Raw genomic sequence first — 19,346 nt, 5'->3', positions numbered from 1 at the left:
GTTCTTTATGAGTTGGGAAGACATTATTTTTTAAACATGACACCACTGCTTAAGAATATTGACAGAAGCGACACAGTGATATTTAATTATTTGACTGAGTGGTCTTCTGCTTTAATCAAGTGTTATTGACTCCAAGGGGTCAATAATCCTGTGATTTTTCTCTGCTCTCCCCACCACTAACCTTTGACCTTTGACCCCTGAGGAAAAGCCCAGGGTCAGTCTGGTTTATGATAATGGTGCTCACTGTGCCCGTCCCACCTGCACTTTGCGCTCTCCCTAGTATGGACCTCACCCTGTCATCCATTCCTATGCACAAGCCGTCGCGGGATGAGGGTGTCCTTCAACAGTGTGCCACGCCATCATCAATCACCTCCCGAGGAGACACGAGGAAGACTGAATAAACGTCACCTCGCCGGTGGGAATGGTGGGATTTGAAAAACTTTGAAAAGGACGCCTCCTCACACCTCGCACAACACAACTTTTCAAAATGAGTGATTGCAGATGCCATTCGGAATCCTGATTGTGTCTCTGCACTGAGCCGACGTCCACTCTGTCTATTCAGCCCGCCGCCAAACTCCTCAGGGTAGACAAATAGCGTTTGGTTAAACAGATGAAGAACTACAGCCGCTACTCTCAATAAAAACATTTAGACAGTCTGCTGAGAATAAAATTTCACTGTCACATCCACCACTGACACTATGTAAGTAAAGATACTTTATCTGTAAAGCTTATGGTGCACAAAAAGCCTGTAGCGAGTAGGAGTATGCTTATTTTAAGAGCAGCCATTTCACATTTTACAGTCTGAAAATACTTTATGTGTACATCAATACATGGGTTTGAGCTTGGTTTTTATTTAGTAGTTTGAAGTACCTGCTGGATTGTATAATATTAAAATCAATATTCGGTTTGATTCAATATTTTCTTGGGTTCAAAAATGTGAAGGCAGACAGCAGCATTCATGATATAGGTCATGCAAATATTCTATGTATTTCTAGTAGGAATCATCTCTCAAATTATATTTTCAAGCCAGTGTATCTATAAAAATATCCTCACACCGCAGAATAATAATCAGTATGAGAACAGAACAAATATGCTGCTCATCTCATTCAAAAATATTATTCACACCGCAAGCTTCTGCGGTGGGAACCCATGATGAAGTGGCAAAAGCTACATTCAGTGTCCCGACCAGAGAACAGTGACGGCCTTTGTTCCGGCGTCGCTCCCGTGGGACCCAGTTTGGCTGGATGGTTAATGGGCTTGTGTCCATATGGGCCGAATCAGGCCATCATCCAAGCCTCCATTAAGAGGACACTGCCCAGGCAAATCACACTAAAAGCAATTTTCTTGGGGAATTAACAAACTTTAGTAATTGCATGGAGCAGCTACTGAGGTTACTACTACTACCAAAAAGCTTTACAGATACTACCCTGGATGTAAGATTACAGAGAGCTTCCTGCTTCACATCTTCACTGCACTGAGTAAATAGAACTGCATTTGTGTTATCGCAACAGTGGGAACATTACAGCTAAAGGGGCACGCCACAGATTTTACACATAACGGTCAGTTAACTTCTCAAAGAGAGTGTTGCCCAGCCTGTGAATCAACGGGATGTCTTGTGTCTTGTTAGATAACCTTTTAAAAATAAAGGTCCAGTGTGTAAGATTTAGGTGAAAGGGAACTATTGGCAGAAATTTAATGTAGAATAATCCTCATGATGTTTTCACTAGTTCATTTCATCTAAATTGTATGAATTGTAGTTTTCTTTACCCCAGAAAAGGTCCTTTATATTTAAATACTTTATATTTACATCAAGGGGACCCTCTCTACGGAGGCCGCCATGTTTTTTACATACCACATGTTCAGCTGCAACATGCAACTCCAACACTAATATCACTAAATTCTACACACTGTACCTTTAACTGGAGGGATGGGTCAAAGAAAAATAAGCTTTTTGTTGGATTCAGATTTTTGGGAGTTGGACACAGTCTGAATATCTTTACCTTTGCTGCAGAAATCCCCCAAACTTTTTGAAAATGAAATGGTAAATAGTTGGAGTATATATCATGATATACATTCTCTGGTCAGACACGTTCACAACAGAAAAATGCAGGACATGACATTTCATTCTGCGGCCGAGATCACAAGTTTTCGTTTACATCACATTGACATTGGTTCATAACACCTAAAGCTCTCAAAGCTCATTCTTTCCAAGCCGACATCTTTGTAGGTGCATGTCTTTGTCTTTTTTGTGGCTCCTCATTTCCATGCAGAGATATTTCTATTCTTTTAGGGTTTTTTAAGTTTTGAGTGTGTCACATGTTATAAACATCATCATTATCCTCTGCATAATCTCCTGCTGTATTATCCCATAGACATGGACAAAGGCAGGAGAAACTCCAGAAGAACATATGCAGCAACTGACTCATCTTATGATAAGAAATTCAACTCCCCTTCTCTCTCCTCACTCTCCCATTTTTCTCCTCTCTCCCCAACCAGTCGTGGAAGATGCCACTTTGTACAACAAGAAATACACACGAACTATGTACTGTGGCTTCTCCAGAGTAGCTGGAAAAACACATTGCTAGTCAATATTTATTCACCCCAGCAGAGATCCTCTGGGGATGTCAGCGTGAGTTTGTCAGTCGGTCACTTTGAGATTTCTCAACAACTACTGGGTGGATTGCCAAGACATTTGGTACAGACATTCATGTTTGCCTCAGGATGGATTGCAACAACTATGGTGATCTTTTAAGTTTTCGTCTAGTGCCATCATCATTGGTCTGTGCCTGAACGCAGCCTCTTAGAGCCGCTGGCATGGCCGCAGAGACTTCTGAATGCTGTGAGCAATGAAATGCCTTTCACCTCCATTGCCTTGGGGGTGGAGGTGGAAAATGTTTCAAGTTAAAAAATTAATTTGAGACATTAATCCAAAATTAAATGCATGGCTGGATCCCACTAGCGGTAAATAAGAAAATGATTGTGTAATTTGGATAAACTAACTCTTTAATGAAAATTCCATTTCATGCAAAAATAAACTCGCTCTGGGATCACCATGTTTCCATTAATGCACTAAAAGGTCTGTTTGTTGAAGTACATGTGAGTCCACAGCTGCAGTAGGAGTGGTGCAAACACACACACATGCATTATTAAGCTTGTCAATCATATACCATTTCACCGCAACCCTCAGATCCAGTCAGTCAGCCAGCCGTGCAGGCACCACAGTCCATCGGCCGGGGCCAGACGTGAGAACAGCTGGCCGCCACTTTCAACTCGCTAGGCTACCTGGCTTGGCATCAACTGCTCGCGACAGACGCAGCTCTGCCAAATGCTGTATGCGGCAGGACGGACGGACAGTCTGTACCCGGAGAGGGAGGTGAAAGAAAGGATAGGGCGCGCAAACTGCTGCTCCGAGAGGTCAGCCATGATAAACCTTTGGCGGAGTGTCCTTAAAAGCCATGCAATCATCTCCCCATCACTCCAGCGCGGCAGGAGGGATGAGGCTAAAAAGATTTAATGGCACTAATAAGGCCCGGGGAGACAGGTGACATCATCCTGCGAGTCGACTGTCCAAACAGGAGTGGAAGAGGGGGAAAAATTATACCACTGACTTATTCCAATCTGAATGTAACTGTCGAGTCGTCAGGGAAACGGGGGGCCAAACGGACTGTCAAAACAGTCAAAGCAGCTACTGATGTTCCTAGTATGTGTGTGTGTGTGTGAGCTTAACATGTGTGTGTGCATGCATACATCTAAGGATGATTGACTGAAGGAAAGAGAGTTATCAAGTCTTTCTCTGCACAGCATTTCAGGCCCTCTCTGATTTACTCATCATCAGCCAATGTCAGTGTCACCATCAGGTAGAGAAGCAGTGATCACTGGGCTGGATGAAGGTGAAGGCAATCAATAGCTGACTTAAGGGGAGGCAGGCTGGAAGAGCCAGAGCGGCCATCATAGAGCTCATCATCAAGCTGCACGCATACCGCCCTCCGGGACACTGCATATATTGTGAGAATTGTCGATATGGACTCAGTCAGTCACACTGTCTAAGCTCCTGATCTCGCTCTGCATTAGACCTTTATATGATGCTATATATTATCCCTTTTAAGACATTTACTGTGGCAATTAAGGTTAAGCACAAGGGCTGAAAGGTGAAAACCACTGGCAAGAATCCTGCAGGGTAAACCTTGCCAAGGAATCTTACTCCATTCCCGCCATGTGCACGCCTGCTCCTGTCCCCCGCGAGAGAACCATGCGCACTCCTGCGATGACAGCTATTAAAACTCTGGGGAGGACAAAACACTTAAGAGCGCTTGATTTACTCACAGTTTTTCCAGGGCAGTCAAGCCGTAGAAGGAGCCGTTCCGCAGCAGGGAGATCTTGTTGTTGCCAAGGTTTCTGTTTAGAGGCAAAGAGTAGATGAGGTGAAGATGCGGAATGAGCGAAGGGGGGTACATCTGCAAATATCACAAAAATCAAGCAGCAGGAGATTTCCTATTCAAGTGGCTGATACATTTTATATCGTCTTGCCTGTCAATATGTTGGCAAGAGATAAGGATTTATGTGTTATGAGATCACGGCTGTAAATGACTCATCCCGACAATGTTTCTGTCTTGTTTCCCCTCGTTTGTGGTAAAAGTAGGTAATAATCCGAGGCACCCCCAGCGCTCCACTCCACGGTGTCAAAATTGTACCCAAACAGAAAAGCTTGAAGAAATGCCGCTTCAGCACAATTCAATCATCCATTCCTCACATTACAACAGCAAACAAATCAATTAAACGCACCACAGGGATCTTCAAGTGATGAATTAATAATCAGAGGTGAAGCGGAGCCTCAATCTTTATTGTTGCAGTGACAGTCGTCACTATGTTTCTTTGTTTTATCTTTGGGATGAAGGATGTCTGTGCTGAGCAATGAGAAACAATGTGTTCTTATAGTGATGCTTTTCCAGGTTTTGCTGGGACAAGACACTTGTAGAGGTACTGGTTAAAGAAAACACACTGGGCCTTAGGATTTGAGCTTTTCCTCAATCTAAACACACCAGAATACAAAGAATACATTCACATGAACACACCTACACCTATATTACTATACCTGTGAATAGAGACGCCCTGATTTGACTTTTTAAGGCCTGATGAAAATACTGATACCTGAGCTTTGGGTGCATGTCAGTGCAGAGTACTGTTTTTTTTTCAAGCACTTCAGAGTACAGTGTTTGCATGCATGTACAGCACTTTCTCTATCACACATCAATCACACGTGCTGCCAGACTGGGATCAAACCGCTGACCTTCTGGTTAGTGGATTACCCACTCTACCTCCTAGGTCACAGCCACTCATGTAACATGTGTAAGTCTTGACTGCATATTTTTCAAGACTGGAAAATAAAATGAAACAAATATAAACATACATTTAGTGGTTTGTTGTTTACTATCCAATAGTATCAGTACACTTAGAACCTGTAGGTGTAGCAAGTGTGAAAGATGAGATTTATTTTCGTGAAGAAGAATTTGTAATACTAAGGTACAGGTTAGGCAAATTTCCTGCAATGTTAGGGATGGTTAGCATTGGTGGAGTGATATATGAGCTGATGAGGAATGGTATCACGTCTGTGGTCAGTGATCAGTTGTACTGGATACTGGAGCAACTGAAGAGCCAGATATTTCCCTAATGTTGCTTTGTATCTGCTGTATGTGCAACATGGCACACGCAGCTAAAGCATTATTAAAGCATGAGGTGATAATCTGTTATTAGTATTCAGGGTTTTCTCTCAAATTATAAGACTTAAGCACACTACCTTAAGCACAATTGTGCATGTATGCATACAACAGACTTTCGTTTTGAGTAGGGAGGGTATCAGTGCAACTACAGGGTTTTAAAGAGCGTTGCGTTATGGGTAATTTGAAGCCTTATCATGTTGCGAGGTTAGCGAGTGTCTTCAAGTTCGTTTTAAGAGTGTCTTTCAGAGTTACACAGTTAAAAAGTGTTTCCTTGTTCAAGGTTAACCTGCAGGAGTTTCTGAAGTCTGCTGTTACATGTTCTGCTGCCACAGACGACATTAATTCATGATGAGTGTCCACTGACAACTGAGCAGCGAAAAATGAGACACAGTGAGACAATCTGTCAAACCACCAAATGTCTGACATGTGTCACAGACGATGGGCTCAAAAACACTGAAGTCTGAAAAATGTTAACTGTCAGAGAAAATGATCATGTGAGAGGAACTAGAGGAATCAACTCACATCAGAACCTCAGTCAGTGAGCTGGACACACACAGTGGGGGGGGCTGATTGGTAAGCTTAGACGTTGTGTGTAAAGTTTGTTGCACTGCCCCAAGTATGCATCATATACATATAAACACATACACATATACAAATATGTCAAATTTTGTAGCGCAAATCTTATACAGCTATATTGCTTTTTACACCCTCCCCCCACCCACACACACACACACAATTTATTGGGAGGTGTAAGCCACAGTGCAACAGGGCGAGAAGCTAATGATTTATATTGCGCTTATTCTACAGTCCAGATTCACATCATTTTAAATACACCTTGGACAGCGTTTTTGGATTTCATGTCCGATAAAATATTGATTTCACGCGCCAGCTCTTAAATCATCCTCTGCAGGGCTGCTCTGTCTCTGTGACACTGGGAATATGTGCATGGCCATGTGATTTGACGGCTGAAACCCCTCTTTGCATGTGTGATTATGCTTATCTCCTTTCAGCATATAACACACACACACACACATATATATATATACACACACACACATACTTGCACAGGGTCACTCCCCTCCACCATTCTACCATCTTCTACAAGGTGGGCACTGGAAGTGACTGGCCAGGTTCAAAGAGAGAGAGAGAGAGAGCAAGAGAGAGAGAGTGAAAGAGCGAGAGAGAGGGGTAATTGGGATGTGTCACCAGTCTTCTCTGTGACGACAGAGTGCTTGTTATAGCTGCAGGGAACGTATACTCAATTTTAACCCTAGGATTAAGCAGTGGGATCCCACAATGCATTGTGCTGAACAGGCAAATTGCTTGGCCAGACTGCTGGGGAGCCAAGCGGAAGTGTGTGCACTGAAAATGTCACGGCCGAGACTCACACACTGTACAGAGAGACACAAAAAAAATAATTAAACTTCTGCTCAATCTAGACACACGAGTATATGAAAATGTATTTGTCTGGACAAAACTAATAGGAAAAATGCTCTGAAACATTTATGAATAAAGTGCATTTTTGTTACTTCATATAACAACCTTGCCTGTGCATATATTACTTGGGGAAAGTACCTATTTCTCCCCAGAGTGATAACAGTTGTCTTGGCAGGAAAAAGTGGGAGTGAAGACAGGAAGCTGCCTCTCACGAAAGGCCAGGATGGACACAAACTTGTGTCAGCAAATTCATCTTAACATTCACATCTATATTTACATTTTGGCCTCTGCCAGAATGGGACAACTAGTCAGGATCGAATAGAATGGGGCTCAGGTGCCAGACAGACAAAATCAACAGAACCTATTCATGAGACATATAATACAATGTATAGACTGATGTGTTTATAGTGATAAATTAAATTAATTTCCCTCTAGAAATTAGCACTGCATTTTGGAGTATGCATCAGACCAGACAAACATGCTACTTTTAACTTTCTTAGCTTTCCTCTCGTCTTTTTGCTTTTAAAGTAAATGGAGAACAATGTAAATCGTTAAGGTTCCTATTAGACAATCACCGTTAGCAGAGCATAGACAAAATGGCCGACACGTCACCACTTCCTTCCAATGTAAAAAAACAAAGCCAAAATCCTGGGACCAAATTCTCTGGACTTTACCTGCAGGTATTGTTTGAAAACAGCTTAGTTTGGTCCATGTCCCGTCCACTAATATAGAAGAGGCGGGGCCTAGGACGTGTGTACTGCAGCCAGCCATCAGGGGGCAATCAAGACACCTTCTTTAAGCCTGAATGTTGAACCAAACAGGTGGGAGCTTGTAGAATTCACTGTGTAATGCTGTGTAGGAATGGACTATAAGATTTACAGAAGCCATTTAGGCAGGCAAAGGTGAGTAAGCAATAATTCATATGGACTTGTATTGTTGTTGATCCAGACATCGATAATCTGCTGGGGTTCTGTCAGATTGGATTCATCTTGACACAAAGCTCCCGAAGAACTGAAAACTGCAGCAGATATAAACCAGCATGGAGTCAGCCGGACAAGGTGAGAATCTGCTTGGAAGACTGAACGGTCAATTTCACAATATTTCCCATATAGATTTATTAGAAGATAAACTCAAAATAGTATCAGTTTCAGAAGCCAAGTGGAGTTCATTCTTTTATTTCAAGCATCTATCTATACTAACACTTCAAGTGCTGAAAAACAGCAGCAGCACCTTTTAAAGCCACGTACAGATGGAGTGATGAGGTGATGGTAGTCAACACTGAGATCATGGGATACCAATGCTGTCACTGTGTTTTGTCCCACGTCTCCTCTGTTCCCCAGACCGCTACACCTCCCTCTGCGGACAGACGCTCCACTCAGGGACAGGCAGCCTCTGTTTGTGCAAACTCAAGCGTATCCCGAGCGTGTGTGTGTGTGTGCGTGCGTGTCTGTGTGTGTGCGTGCGTGTCTGCTTGCTGACCCCTGCATGCCTATCTCAGGCCTCTGTGTAACATCCAGGAAATAACAGGAAAAACAGAATTGAACATTACGTAAACAACCCATGACAAACTTCTGGAGCAACCGTCCAACTCTCTATTTACATTATCAATTATGTTCTCAGCGGATAAACTGCTTTCAATGAGGGAGGAGAGCAGGGACTCAGCATTGTCTCTGTTGGCTACAGCAAATGGTCTTTGTCATTGCCTACTGTGTTTCTACATGAGTCACAGCCAAACATGTACAACACACCTGGTAAATGATGAACTTCCATAAGTCTGCCAAATAAATAACAAAGAGCATTTTGTGTTTTGTGAGCTCAAAATAGCAAAGGTTGAAAAAAGTTCAGAATGAAAACTCAATAATAACTTCCAGTCCAATAAACTTTTGGATATCCAACAAGTTAAACTTAAGATTTTTAAGAAAGGACCTGCGTGAAGGTTTCTGTGGCAGCTACTGGTGAGTTTGGAGTTTGAAACCAAATTTCCCTTCCCTTTCCATTTGTTTAGGAGAAGTCAAGTCAAAGTCAACTTTATTGTCAAGTCTGCCATACGTACAAGACATTGACAGGACTGAAATGCTGTTCTCTCTGATCCCTGGTGTAAACATATAGGTAGACCGATCATATAAGTACGCATAATAAGTACTCAAAATATAGTACACAGTACAACATAGTATACACATAGTATGCAGTTGTACTTATTCTGTAATGCTTCTCAAATGTGAGGATTTGATGCACAAATCTGGCTTCAGTTCAAACACATACCTGCACAAACCAAAGTGGGCTTTGGGTATTGGCCAATACCAAGTATCAATCTAATTCCACTGTTGAATAAATGAGCTTCATGCCCTACTGTGTGGAATAGACTGGCAAATAAACTAGCATATAACAAATATGTTATATAAACTAGCATATAACATATGTGAATGGTAATCTACAAGGGGAGAATGCTGCTTGTACTAGTACAGCTAATGTTAGCCATCTTCATAACACACTCAGACCCATGGACAATGTACACTATTGATCCTGATTAAATTGTGCTTAACCATGTCTGTTTTATGAGTGTTTTCATACTTTCACTCGAAAATGTGTTAGTGTTAGTTAGTCAGTGTATCAGGCTTTCCTCACACTGTGAAACAAAATGTAACACAAATAGCGTAAAATAAATACATGTGCATATTAACATGTTATTTATCAGTAAAAGTAGTTGAAAGATCATATCTTAAAAGAATCAGATGCTTTATTATTTACATCGAGCTACAGCCACGTCTTGAAGCTTTGGCTCTACAGATACTGGAACTAGCTGCATAACTTAAAGGTGTAGCAACTCTGAAATACCTCCAATCAGTTGACCCTACTTTTTTAGCTCCTTACATACTGTGTTAGCTCTCTGCACTGCATTACATAGTTTGTTCACGTAACCAAAAATAACATAAAATGACATTGAGCAGTTCAGCCCAATACTTACCCTGTTGTCACCACATTCAGCTCACAGCTAGTTAGTATCAGAGTTATATTCTATGTGCATTCCCTGGCTAAATCTGGGCTGTTGGCTGGTTATCATGAAACTTTTACCTTCGGCTCACTTCAGTCTCTAGTAATGATTTTTCATGACAAGATTCTTCATTATTTTTTGACATTTTAGAGACACAGTAATCAAGCAATTCATCAATAGTGAAAATGATTCATGGTTATAGGCCTGAATCTAATCATTCCAAAGACACATTATAATTCAGTCCTTGGGCTTTGAGGCTACAGTAGGAGTTATTAAACATAGTGAGGGAGATTCATATCAACTCTTCCCTAAAACAGCAGCCCTGGCTTTCGTTCTCCCTCCATGCCACAGCTGGGATATTTCCAGCGAGAAAGTCACCGCTCTAGAAAGCAGCCAGGCCGCCACGGACCAGAGACATCCAACTGTGTTATTATCGGAGGACAGGAGCAAAAATAGCTTCAGCAGATGCCATCCAACGCACCGGTCATGACAACCAAGTGGAGGAAAGATCACAATGTGAACTATTACAAACATGTGGATCCACACAGGCTCTTCACACAAGCAGCCCTCTGTTATTTTAGAAGATCAGGTTACTGGACATGGCTTACCAAAATAACATATTTCATATCTACTAACATTTATCTTGGATGGGAATCAGACACTGTTTCGGGGCTTGTCTACAGATGTACAGTATGATGAGGGTTTCACATGGTCCTAAGATGAGAACACCTGTGACACCATTACAGAGAAGAGTGTAAAGGAAAAGTTATTGAATCTAGTGGTATCATTTGAGATGGACTATTAGGTCCACTTAAAAAGGACAAAAAGGTCTGAGAAAATGAGAATAAAGTCCTAAAAGGCAGCATTATTTTGGAGGTGGAATATCAAAAAAATCAGCTTGTCATTTGCATTAAAATGAGGAATGTGGAGCTTCTAGTTAAGTAACATGTTAGTATAGGTTTCATACATTTCATTAGATTGGTCAAGAGCAGGATTTTGGATCGAAAAGTAGAGGAGCTCTGGAGAGCAGACTTCTACTTGCTGCTTATTTTCTCCAAATATTCCTTTTATTACAAAACATTATGACTTTATTTTTGTAATAGTATGAATTTATTCTTGCAATAGCATGACCTTAGTCTTGTTATATTACAAACTTGTTTTGTTTTTTTCCTTAATATACTACTCTGTCATACAAATTAATTATAAGGTGCAATAACAGATTTTTCCCCATTATCCCCAAATGATACTGCAAACATGTCTGGTAACAGATCATCAGCTGTAGCTCATAAATATTAATTATTTGAGTCACTTGCAAAAATGCTTGAGGGTACCTCTGATTTTGCACCAGTAGAATGATTTTCATGTTTTTTATCTGTATTACTTCCGGTAAGATTTTGTTTCCATTTGTGTATGTTTGTTTGTTTGTTAGTTAGTTCGCAGGATTACGCAAAAACTACTGGATGGAATACAATGAAACCTGGTGGAAGGATGTGGTATGGGTCAAGGAGGAACCCATTTAATTTTGGTGCGGATCGGTGGGCGAGTACAGGAATTTTTTCACTTTCTTTAACAATGCAAGATTGGGAAATTTCAGAGGGAATATTCATGGGTCTTGCTCAGAAAGAATCTGGCATATATAGGGGACTGATATCTATGAGCATGTGTAAATATTGCTTGACTGAATTTAAGAGGACTGTTGGGCCTTGGTGGAGGTATGCGCTCTACTGAGTTTCATTTTTCACGTGAATACACATGCAAGCAAGCAGTGTAATTCTCATGGATTGCAGTTCTATTAAATGCTTTCAAACCACAACCCTATTCCTGAATTTCTTTAATAATTACACTTCAAGTGTAATCACTGATCAGTCAAAGATGTGGGCAGTAGACATCTAACATGTTGTGTGTAGCCTATTTTGCCAAAGTTCTTAGAAAACCTAAATATTCTAAAATAATATTTGACTAATAGACGCGAAAGAGGGGAGTTGATAAGTGACAAATACTGCAACTTCATACACACATACGCTGTGACTCACTGATTCAAACCCAGTATGCATGTCCACACAGTCATGAGCAACGCTCACCACCACACAGCGCTGATTAAGTCTGGGCTCCTGTAAGACAGGAAAGAGAGCTAATGTGGTTCCCGCTGTGAACAGAAGCAGCACACATCAGGGTTTTAATCACCTTGTTTCACAATGAGTCTGAAAACAGGGAAAAGACAACATGCCTCTGCGTTGGCCTCCTCTGCTCTCTCAAATTTATGAGCCTTTAAGTGACATTAGTATTTACTCAGCGCTGTAGGGAGGAGGCAGGGAAAGCAGAGCACAGAAGTATTTTTGGCAGACACTGTATTTATCTTTACCTAATATTTTTAGATGGTAAGTCTGGGTTATGACATATTTTTAGTTTTTCCAAGACTGTAGAACAATTTACAAACTCCTCCCTCCCCCAGCAGTCATGAACTCTTGATCGGTGAATCATTACTGTCCAAAGCAAAACTGATCAGCTGTTTCTTTAAAGTACGCCACATGAACGGTAGTTAAGGAGCATTTCAGAAAGCCAATCTGAGGGCCAGCTGACCTGCACAATCTCAATGTATCTCGATGTATCAACCAACATCTGCAGCCGCCTGGAAGAAACCTTGACAAAACAATAAAACCCTTCTGGTGCAGGCGTTAATCAATGGCGACTTATTAAGGAGAATGGCAGTTTCTAGCATGCAGCAGCGTTACAGCTCGGCCCTGACCCCACCAGTCCTGCACACAGAATTGCTCAAAACTGTTCTTGGCTTGAGCTATTAAAGAGAGGAAAGTGCTGCAAAAGTATTACACCCTCTGGGACTTAGACGACTGACATTGGAGAGTGCACTCATCTAAAGATGAACCTTTTGCTGTTTTTTAAATGTTCCATATCGGTGGAGATAAGCACAAGAGAAGCCAACAGAGAGTCAGATAGAAAAAGTGAATGGCATGTCTCCTCGCAGCTCAAAATGGTAGATGCAACAACATATTTTCACAGGGTCATTTTGGTCATATCTCTGTTTATATATATGTGTGTGTGTGTGTGTGTGTGTGTGTGTGTGTGTGTGTGTGTGAGACAGACATATCATTTAACGCATTTAACACTCTGAATTTCTTGATGCTGTACGCGCTCACAGGTTTTTGCCAGTGAGGTAATGCACGGGAGGATATGAACGGGCTATGTGTGCACGTCAATGAAATATTCATGTAGAAGTACTCAGAACTCGGAGGAGGGTAGAGCACAAACAGCACCTCGGCAGACGAGAAAAAGCCCCCGAGGAATAACAGCTAGAGAAAATAAGAGAGAGGGAGTGAATATGAGAGGAGGGCAGAGAAGAATATACAGAATTATATTTATAGCAGATGAGAGAATGCACGGAGACATTTTAGGAAAAATAAACAAGAAAGTGCAATTGTATCCAAGCATTCCACATTTGTATGCGTGGATGCACTCAGATCGATACAAACCTCTGACCCCTTTGATCAAGCTATACAATGGTATGACAGCGTATCCAGTGCAGCAGCACAATACTTAAATCAACAGCCTTGTTTCCTGTGGTGTCTCATGGGTCTTTCTCTATACTGGTATGATGACTGACAGCTTATTGTCGTGGTTTGGAGCAAGGAAAGGCCTCATCCTGGTCACTTCCCTCTAGACGACCGAAACAGCCCCCTAAGGGGGCAGACTTCCTCTGTCTTTGAGAGGAAGATGATGATGAACCAGGAGCTTCATGTGGCCAAAACAATGCATCAACAGCGCTTTAGCAAACTAAAAATTAATATTATTAAATTAAATAAAACAAATTACCTACGATAGGTTCTTCTACAAATTCCGACAAAAAGCTGTCACTATAATATCCTACGTTTCTCAAGGTTCCTGAAGACCATTGTTTGCCTGTGTTCCCACAGTGGTCCACACATCAAGAGAAATTGGGCAAAATAGCCAACTGACATATGAACAAACCAACAACTACATCAAGCTGTTTAACCTCAATCCACCAGGAGGCAGAAATGCAGGAACCATAAAACAACGATGACGCACGTACATCGAGCAGCACTCAAACAGTAAACATGGCCGATTGACATCCCGCTTATATTGATCAGGAAAGAGATGAGCACCATTCACAAAGAATATTCAATCTATCTAAGTACTATCCCCCTAGCAGGGACTTTTTGGAAGGTAAACAATTTTTGCATGGACTTCCTGCTAACAGATAGATGGCCTAAACGTATTCAAGTCTAAAGATTTGACGAGAGGCGGCAACAAAACAGATGGACCATGTAATGAAAAGGAGCAAGCCAGCACAAAGACATTTACAAAAAGTTCAGCTGACATGAAGTTTCAATTTATTTTAAGTTGGTTGTGTCTCAGGTTAGTAAAATACGTTCTCTTTTCCCTCTGTTTTTGGCCCCCGCCCACTCCTGACTGAAATATCTCTCTATCTTGGCAAGTATAGTGGGTTTTCAGTTCCTAACAACGGCTGCCTAATGTGGTACAAACGTACAAGAACTACGCAACATGCACACAATAGTTAAAAAAACACAGTGAGATACACTCAGCAGGTAAGAATACATAGTGAGAACGATATGCAGTCCTTGACCCACGTCTGGAACCCACGTCTGCAACCCAATGCTCAGTGAGAGGATTTTAGTTATGCAAGCTGTGTTTCTGTGAGTAAGCAGTCTCCAGTAGTGAAGAGACTCTGAGGCTCAGTTACAATCAGCTGAGACCTGCAACAAGCACGTCCCCATCCACACAATCACTTTGTAGCAGTCACATCATCTAAATCAGCCTCAAGTGATGTTTCACCAAACACTTCCCATCTTTCCCAGCATCTTCTCCGTCACTCCTTCTGTTCCTTAAATGGCTCTTTCGCTGCCTCTCGACATCCATCTCCCATCTTCCCTCTATCCCCTTGTCTCTGCTGCAATCTGTCCCTCTGCTCCCACTGGACAAGCAGCGTTTCCTCCTGTTTGAGTGCTGCCTGAGACAGGTGTCTGCTACAATCTCAGCTGCTCCCCTCTGCAGAGAGAGGCTGCCTCTGTTGTTGAAACGATTACACCACACAGGTCCCAAGGTCAACAGAGCTGTCAGCCCCCCCTCCCATGGATGATAAGGAAAACAGGCGTAGGTGTTAATCTGGGGAGGGTGTTAGGCTGTAGGGTTACTGACAGACTCTTGTGTACAGTTTATTTATTTACTATATTATTTATGCTAGTGTTCATTCATTTTTTTTTGCAAGGCTCTGCATTATTGCAGGGTTTGTTCCTCATGAGCTTATAGGCACATCACAGACAGAAAAGCCCAATGGGTGTCTTTAATTAGAGGTGGCATTTGGATGTGGGTTAGTGTATATCTGGGTTAGATCCGGGCAGTCTACAGGGGGAGATCGCTATGTGCATACTTCCCTTGATAAATCTGTTTATTTGCACAGCACATCTAAACAAAAGAGAGAGCAGGGAGGCCACTTCAGCACGACAAAGGTCACATTTCCTAACGCAGGAAAACTGCTTCCTGGCCAGCTCTAGGATTTAGTGCACCACGGAATATAACAGGCTTATTTGTACAGCTAACACATTGCTTCAGATTTATCAAGTGAACTAAAAGATCTAATTTATTTGCTGGAATCCAGTTGGTTTGATATTTGTGGTATCTTAATAGCGTTATACATGACCACTTTAGAAATCAAACTTGGTTAGTACCTGCGAGCTACAGCCCCAGCTGTGACACATGCTGAAAACAAAATAAAGCCATTACCCACTCCACACAAGAACAAAAGCACCCCTGACTACACGGAAGCAAACACCACTCAAACTAAATTGCAGTAAGCAAAGTGCTTCTATTAATCAACTGCTCTCAAGGTTCAGAATGAGCGGTCGGCTATAACTTGTCAAGGGCCTTTACATCTAATATTAGCTTTTACACTCCAAAGGCAGATCTTAAATTCCCAAGAATAAAACAGTCTATTAATCCAGCAGTCAATCTGTGCATCTGCTCACAGAGGGAAGGAGGAAGTGTGGGGAAGGTTTTCAAACCTTCAAGTGGAGTGCTACTTCATTTATCGCTGAATTGATGTTTTAACTCTGAATACCATGCGAATATCATCCATAAAGTGCTCGGAGAAATGTTGAAGACTCAACTGGTAACGACTCAGGACAGGTGAAGCTTACACATGAACAGTAGCTCTCAAAGGTGGAGAGCTGGTTGGTCCTCAGCAGCAACAAAAGAGAACAGCACACTAATCTTAATTTAGACACATCTCCAACTAAAGCAAAGTCAGTAGGGCACATTTAAAAACAATTAATCAGAGAGAATCCCAGCTCTGAGTAACTCCTTATATCCTGTAAATACCGGACAGATCAAAAAGACATTTTTGAGCTTTTTAGAGATTTGTGTGAATCACTACGTTTCCCTGCATCAAATATCACACGTTTTGTCTTTATACCAAAAAGACACTATTCTTACATTATATTACTAATGAAAATAAATATTCACGTTTTCATATGAGCAATCTAATTCAGTCAAAATGTCCCCATGATGGACACAAAGTCCTCAGAGACAAGTGTCTCTGCCCCCAGGCAGTTATTTCAGGTAACAAGTGAATAAGAAAAATCCTATTGACATGATTTTAGTGGTGTGTAATCTCAACTCAAATCTGATATAGTTTAGACAACTTTAGACCAAAGGCAAAACTGTATCCTGACATGTGGGGGGTTTCACGTGCGTCAGTGTCACACAAGAGGTTTGTCTCTCTCTTGTAGCATTTCTGACATACAACACATCCTATCGCTCTTTCCTTTCCATATTTGGCCATTTTCAAAAACTTGCTGATTGAACAGTGCAAATGTTCCTGGATGAGCTCAGGATCTCAGTGTCAGGGGTGTTAGAAACTGTGGATAAGAGCCATGCACTTACAGGGACACAGTGGTGTTGGGTACGAAGCTGGGCTGCAGGGTGTCCATCAGGTCCACATCCTCACAGACCACTTTGACTCGGACGTGCTGCTGCCTGCTCAGCTCCTTGGACCTCTCAGCCGAGCAGTGACAGCTGTCAACGATCAGGTCGGGGCAGTTTCCGTTGGCCACGCTTGACTCCCACAGCCCGAGGACCAGCACGACCATTACGCACAGTGAACTCATCGGCGCTCTCATGGTGGTGGACTGGGATTATTCTTTAAAACACACGCTCCTGTCAAGTTACGTCCTCCCAGCGTCTGTGACGAGTCGGGACCATCTCACGTTGTCTCCCTTCAGTCCAGACCTCATGTCCTGCCGCTCACCTGCTGCGTCTCCATGCGCTGGAAACCCTCGACGCCACTTTTAGCGTTGAACCTGGACATGAAGTTTAACCTGGGTGGTGTAAAAAGCTGCATCTTCCTCATTTACTCCAGTTTTAACTGCCGCAGTTTGTCTCGTGCGCTGTGGTGCGCGCAGGGAAAACTTCCACCGGTGCGCTTTCAAACTCCGGAAACATTTTCACCGCGACACCTCCCTTTTTACGCGAAGCAGCATCAATCAAATGAGTGTTAGTGTGGAGAAATGCTGCCTCATTATTCACTTTACAACATATCTCCTCCCCGTCACTCTCACTCTCATCCTGCACTTCTTCGCACGACCTCCTCAGGACTTGTTGCGCATGTGAGTGTCCATAAAGTCCCTCCCCGCCGAGGTCCTGACAGGCTCCAGGCTCAGCGTGGGCACCTAAATCTCCTCACATCACCAACACCACAAAACACTCAACTGAATCTACAGTTTCCTTTACATTATTGTACATTTCAAGTCAAAGTGCAGTCGTGCCTCTGATATCACTGGATGACAAAACAATATATGTTTCTCTCCACTGTGTCACCTCCTAAGGCCCTGAGGGGCCCCAGTCGACACAGACTGACTAGACTACCAGGCATGTACTGTAATGGGAAAACTATGATGAAATAATAATAATGATATGGTTGATTTCAATATATACATGCAGCGCAAATACAAATTTAATCAAACGCCAAGTTATGAGACAATAAAGCCGTAAAATGTCCAACTCCCCAAAGATGGTATACTGATGGATGGACAGAGGGGAATCACACCTCTCTTGGAGAGAAGCCCACCTGGCATTCTTGAATAGAGAGCAGAGATGAGTTCCATAAGCATGAATCTTAAGGTGATAAACTGAGTCCAAATATTTGCTTGTTGTAGATGATCCATGTCTATAAATCACATCACTATAGTCCAAGCATTTACACTGTTTGCACTGGGTTTTTGTTTTGTTTTTCTCATCCATGTTATTTTGTCAAACTGAAAAAATAAAAAAAAATCTTGTATTATTTCTGAGTCACCACAATAATCTACGGAAGAAGTTTGATTCAGGACCTTTTTCTTTTTTTCTTCTGTTGGCCATAAATTCACAATCAAACCGTACATTGCTCTATCGTCTTAATATGCTGAGATCCATATTGCTCTGCTTTCATTAGTCGCACGAGTTGCTGCAGGCGTCGGGCACTTTTACGAGCAAATGACACACTTGTAAACCTGACATTCATTTAAATGATGGCAATAAATAAAGAATATGAGCTGGAAAGTGACCAGATTGACACAGTAACACAACGTTGAACTCATGGAGGTGAATAACGACTTTGCTTTTTATGGCTGAATTCAGAATAATTTTTCTAAAAGACAGGAAAAGAAGAGTTTCAGCCATTTTAAAAATTCCGTTAAGATGCTGTAGTGGTTGAAAATGTGGTTGTGAGTTAAAAATAAACGTGTCTGTCTATAAAACATGTTGAGATGTAGAAATACAGTCCCAGAAAATACAGGTTCAGCGCTCATTAACACTGTTCTGTGCTAATAAAAGCCGTTCCAGTTTGCCAATTCCACCTCCTGACACACATACAGACAATGTGGCCTGCTATCTATCACATAATCCTTGAATACGCTTATTCTTATCTGAGCACAGAGAGCTCGAACGGCCCACGCAATGTATCCAGTGACATCAATCACGTCTCTTGATGCCGGATCATCTGTATAGAGGGTTTGGCCCCCGAGAGACAGAAGCTGAGACAGCTGGCTGGACAGGCTCCTGGGGCTGGGGCAAGTTCCTTCCCCCTGTGTGTTGTGTGTGCACTGCGCCCCACGCCAAATTCCTCCCTCATTATCCACATTGTCTCGGATGCAGGCCCCGACAGCACAAAG

General features: G+C 42.1%; 1 protein-coding gene across 1 annotated transcript in view; it reads right to left on the bottom strand.

Annotated features, from left to right (window-relative positions):
• The window catches only part of LOC109629638 (adhesion G protein-coupled receptor A3), a 172,984-nt gene extending 155,188 nt beyond the window's left edge, over positions 1-17,796 (bottom strand). The window contains 2 exon segments of the mRNA XM_020087410.2: positions 4,324-4,395; positions 17,083-17,796. Of these exon segments, the coding sequence (XP_019942969.2) occupies positions 4,324-4,395; positions 17,083-17,318 (308 nt within the window). The 5' untranslated portion in view covers positions 17,319-17,796.
• Between the last annotated feature and the right edge of the window lie 1,550 nt (positions 17,797-19,346).

Source organism: Paralichthys olivaceus, chromosome 14, assembly GCF_024713975.1.
Source record: "Paralichthys olivaceus isolate ysfri-2021 chromosome 14, ASM2471397v2, whole genome shotgun sequence".
NCBI lineage: Eukaryota > Metazoa > Chordata > Actinopteri > Pleuronectiformes > Paralichthyidae > Paralichthys > Paralichthys olivaceus.
The sequence above is the reverse complement of the archived record's forward strand: the minus strand, read 5'-3'. Positions and strand labels throughout refer to the sequence as shown.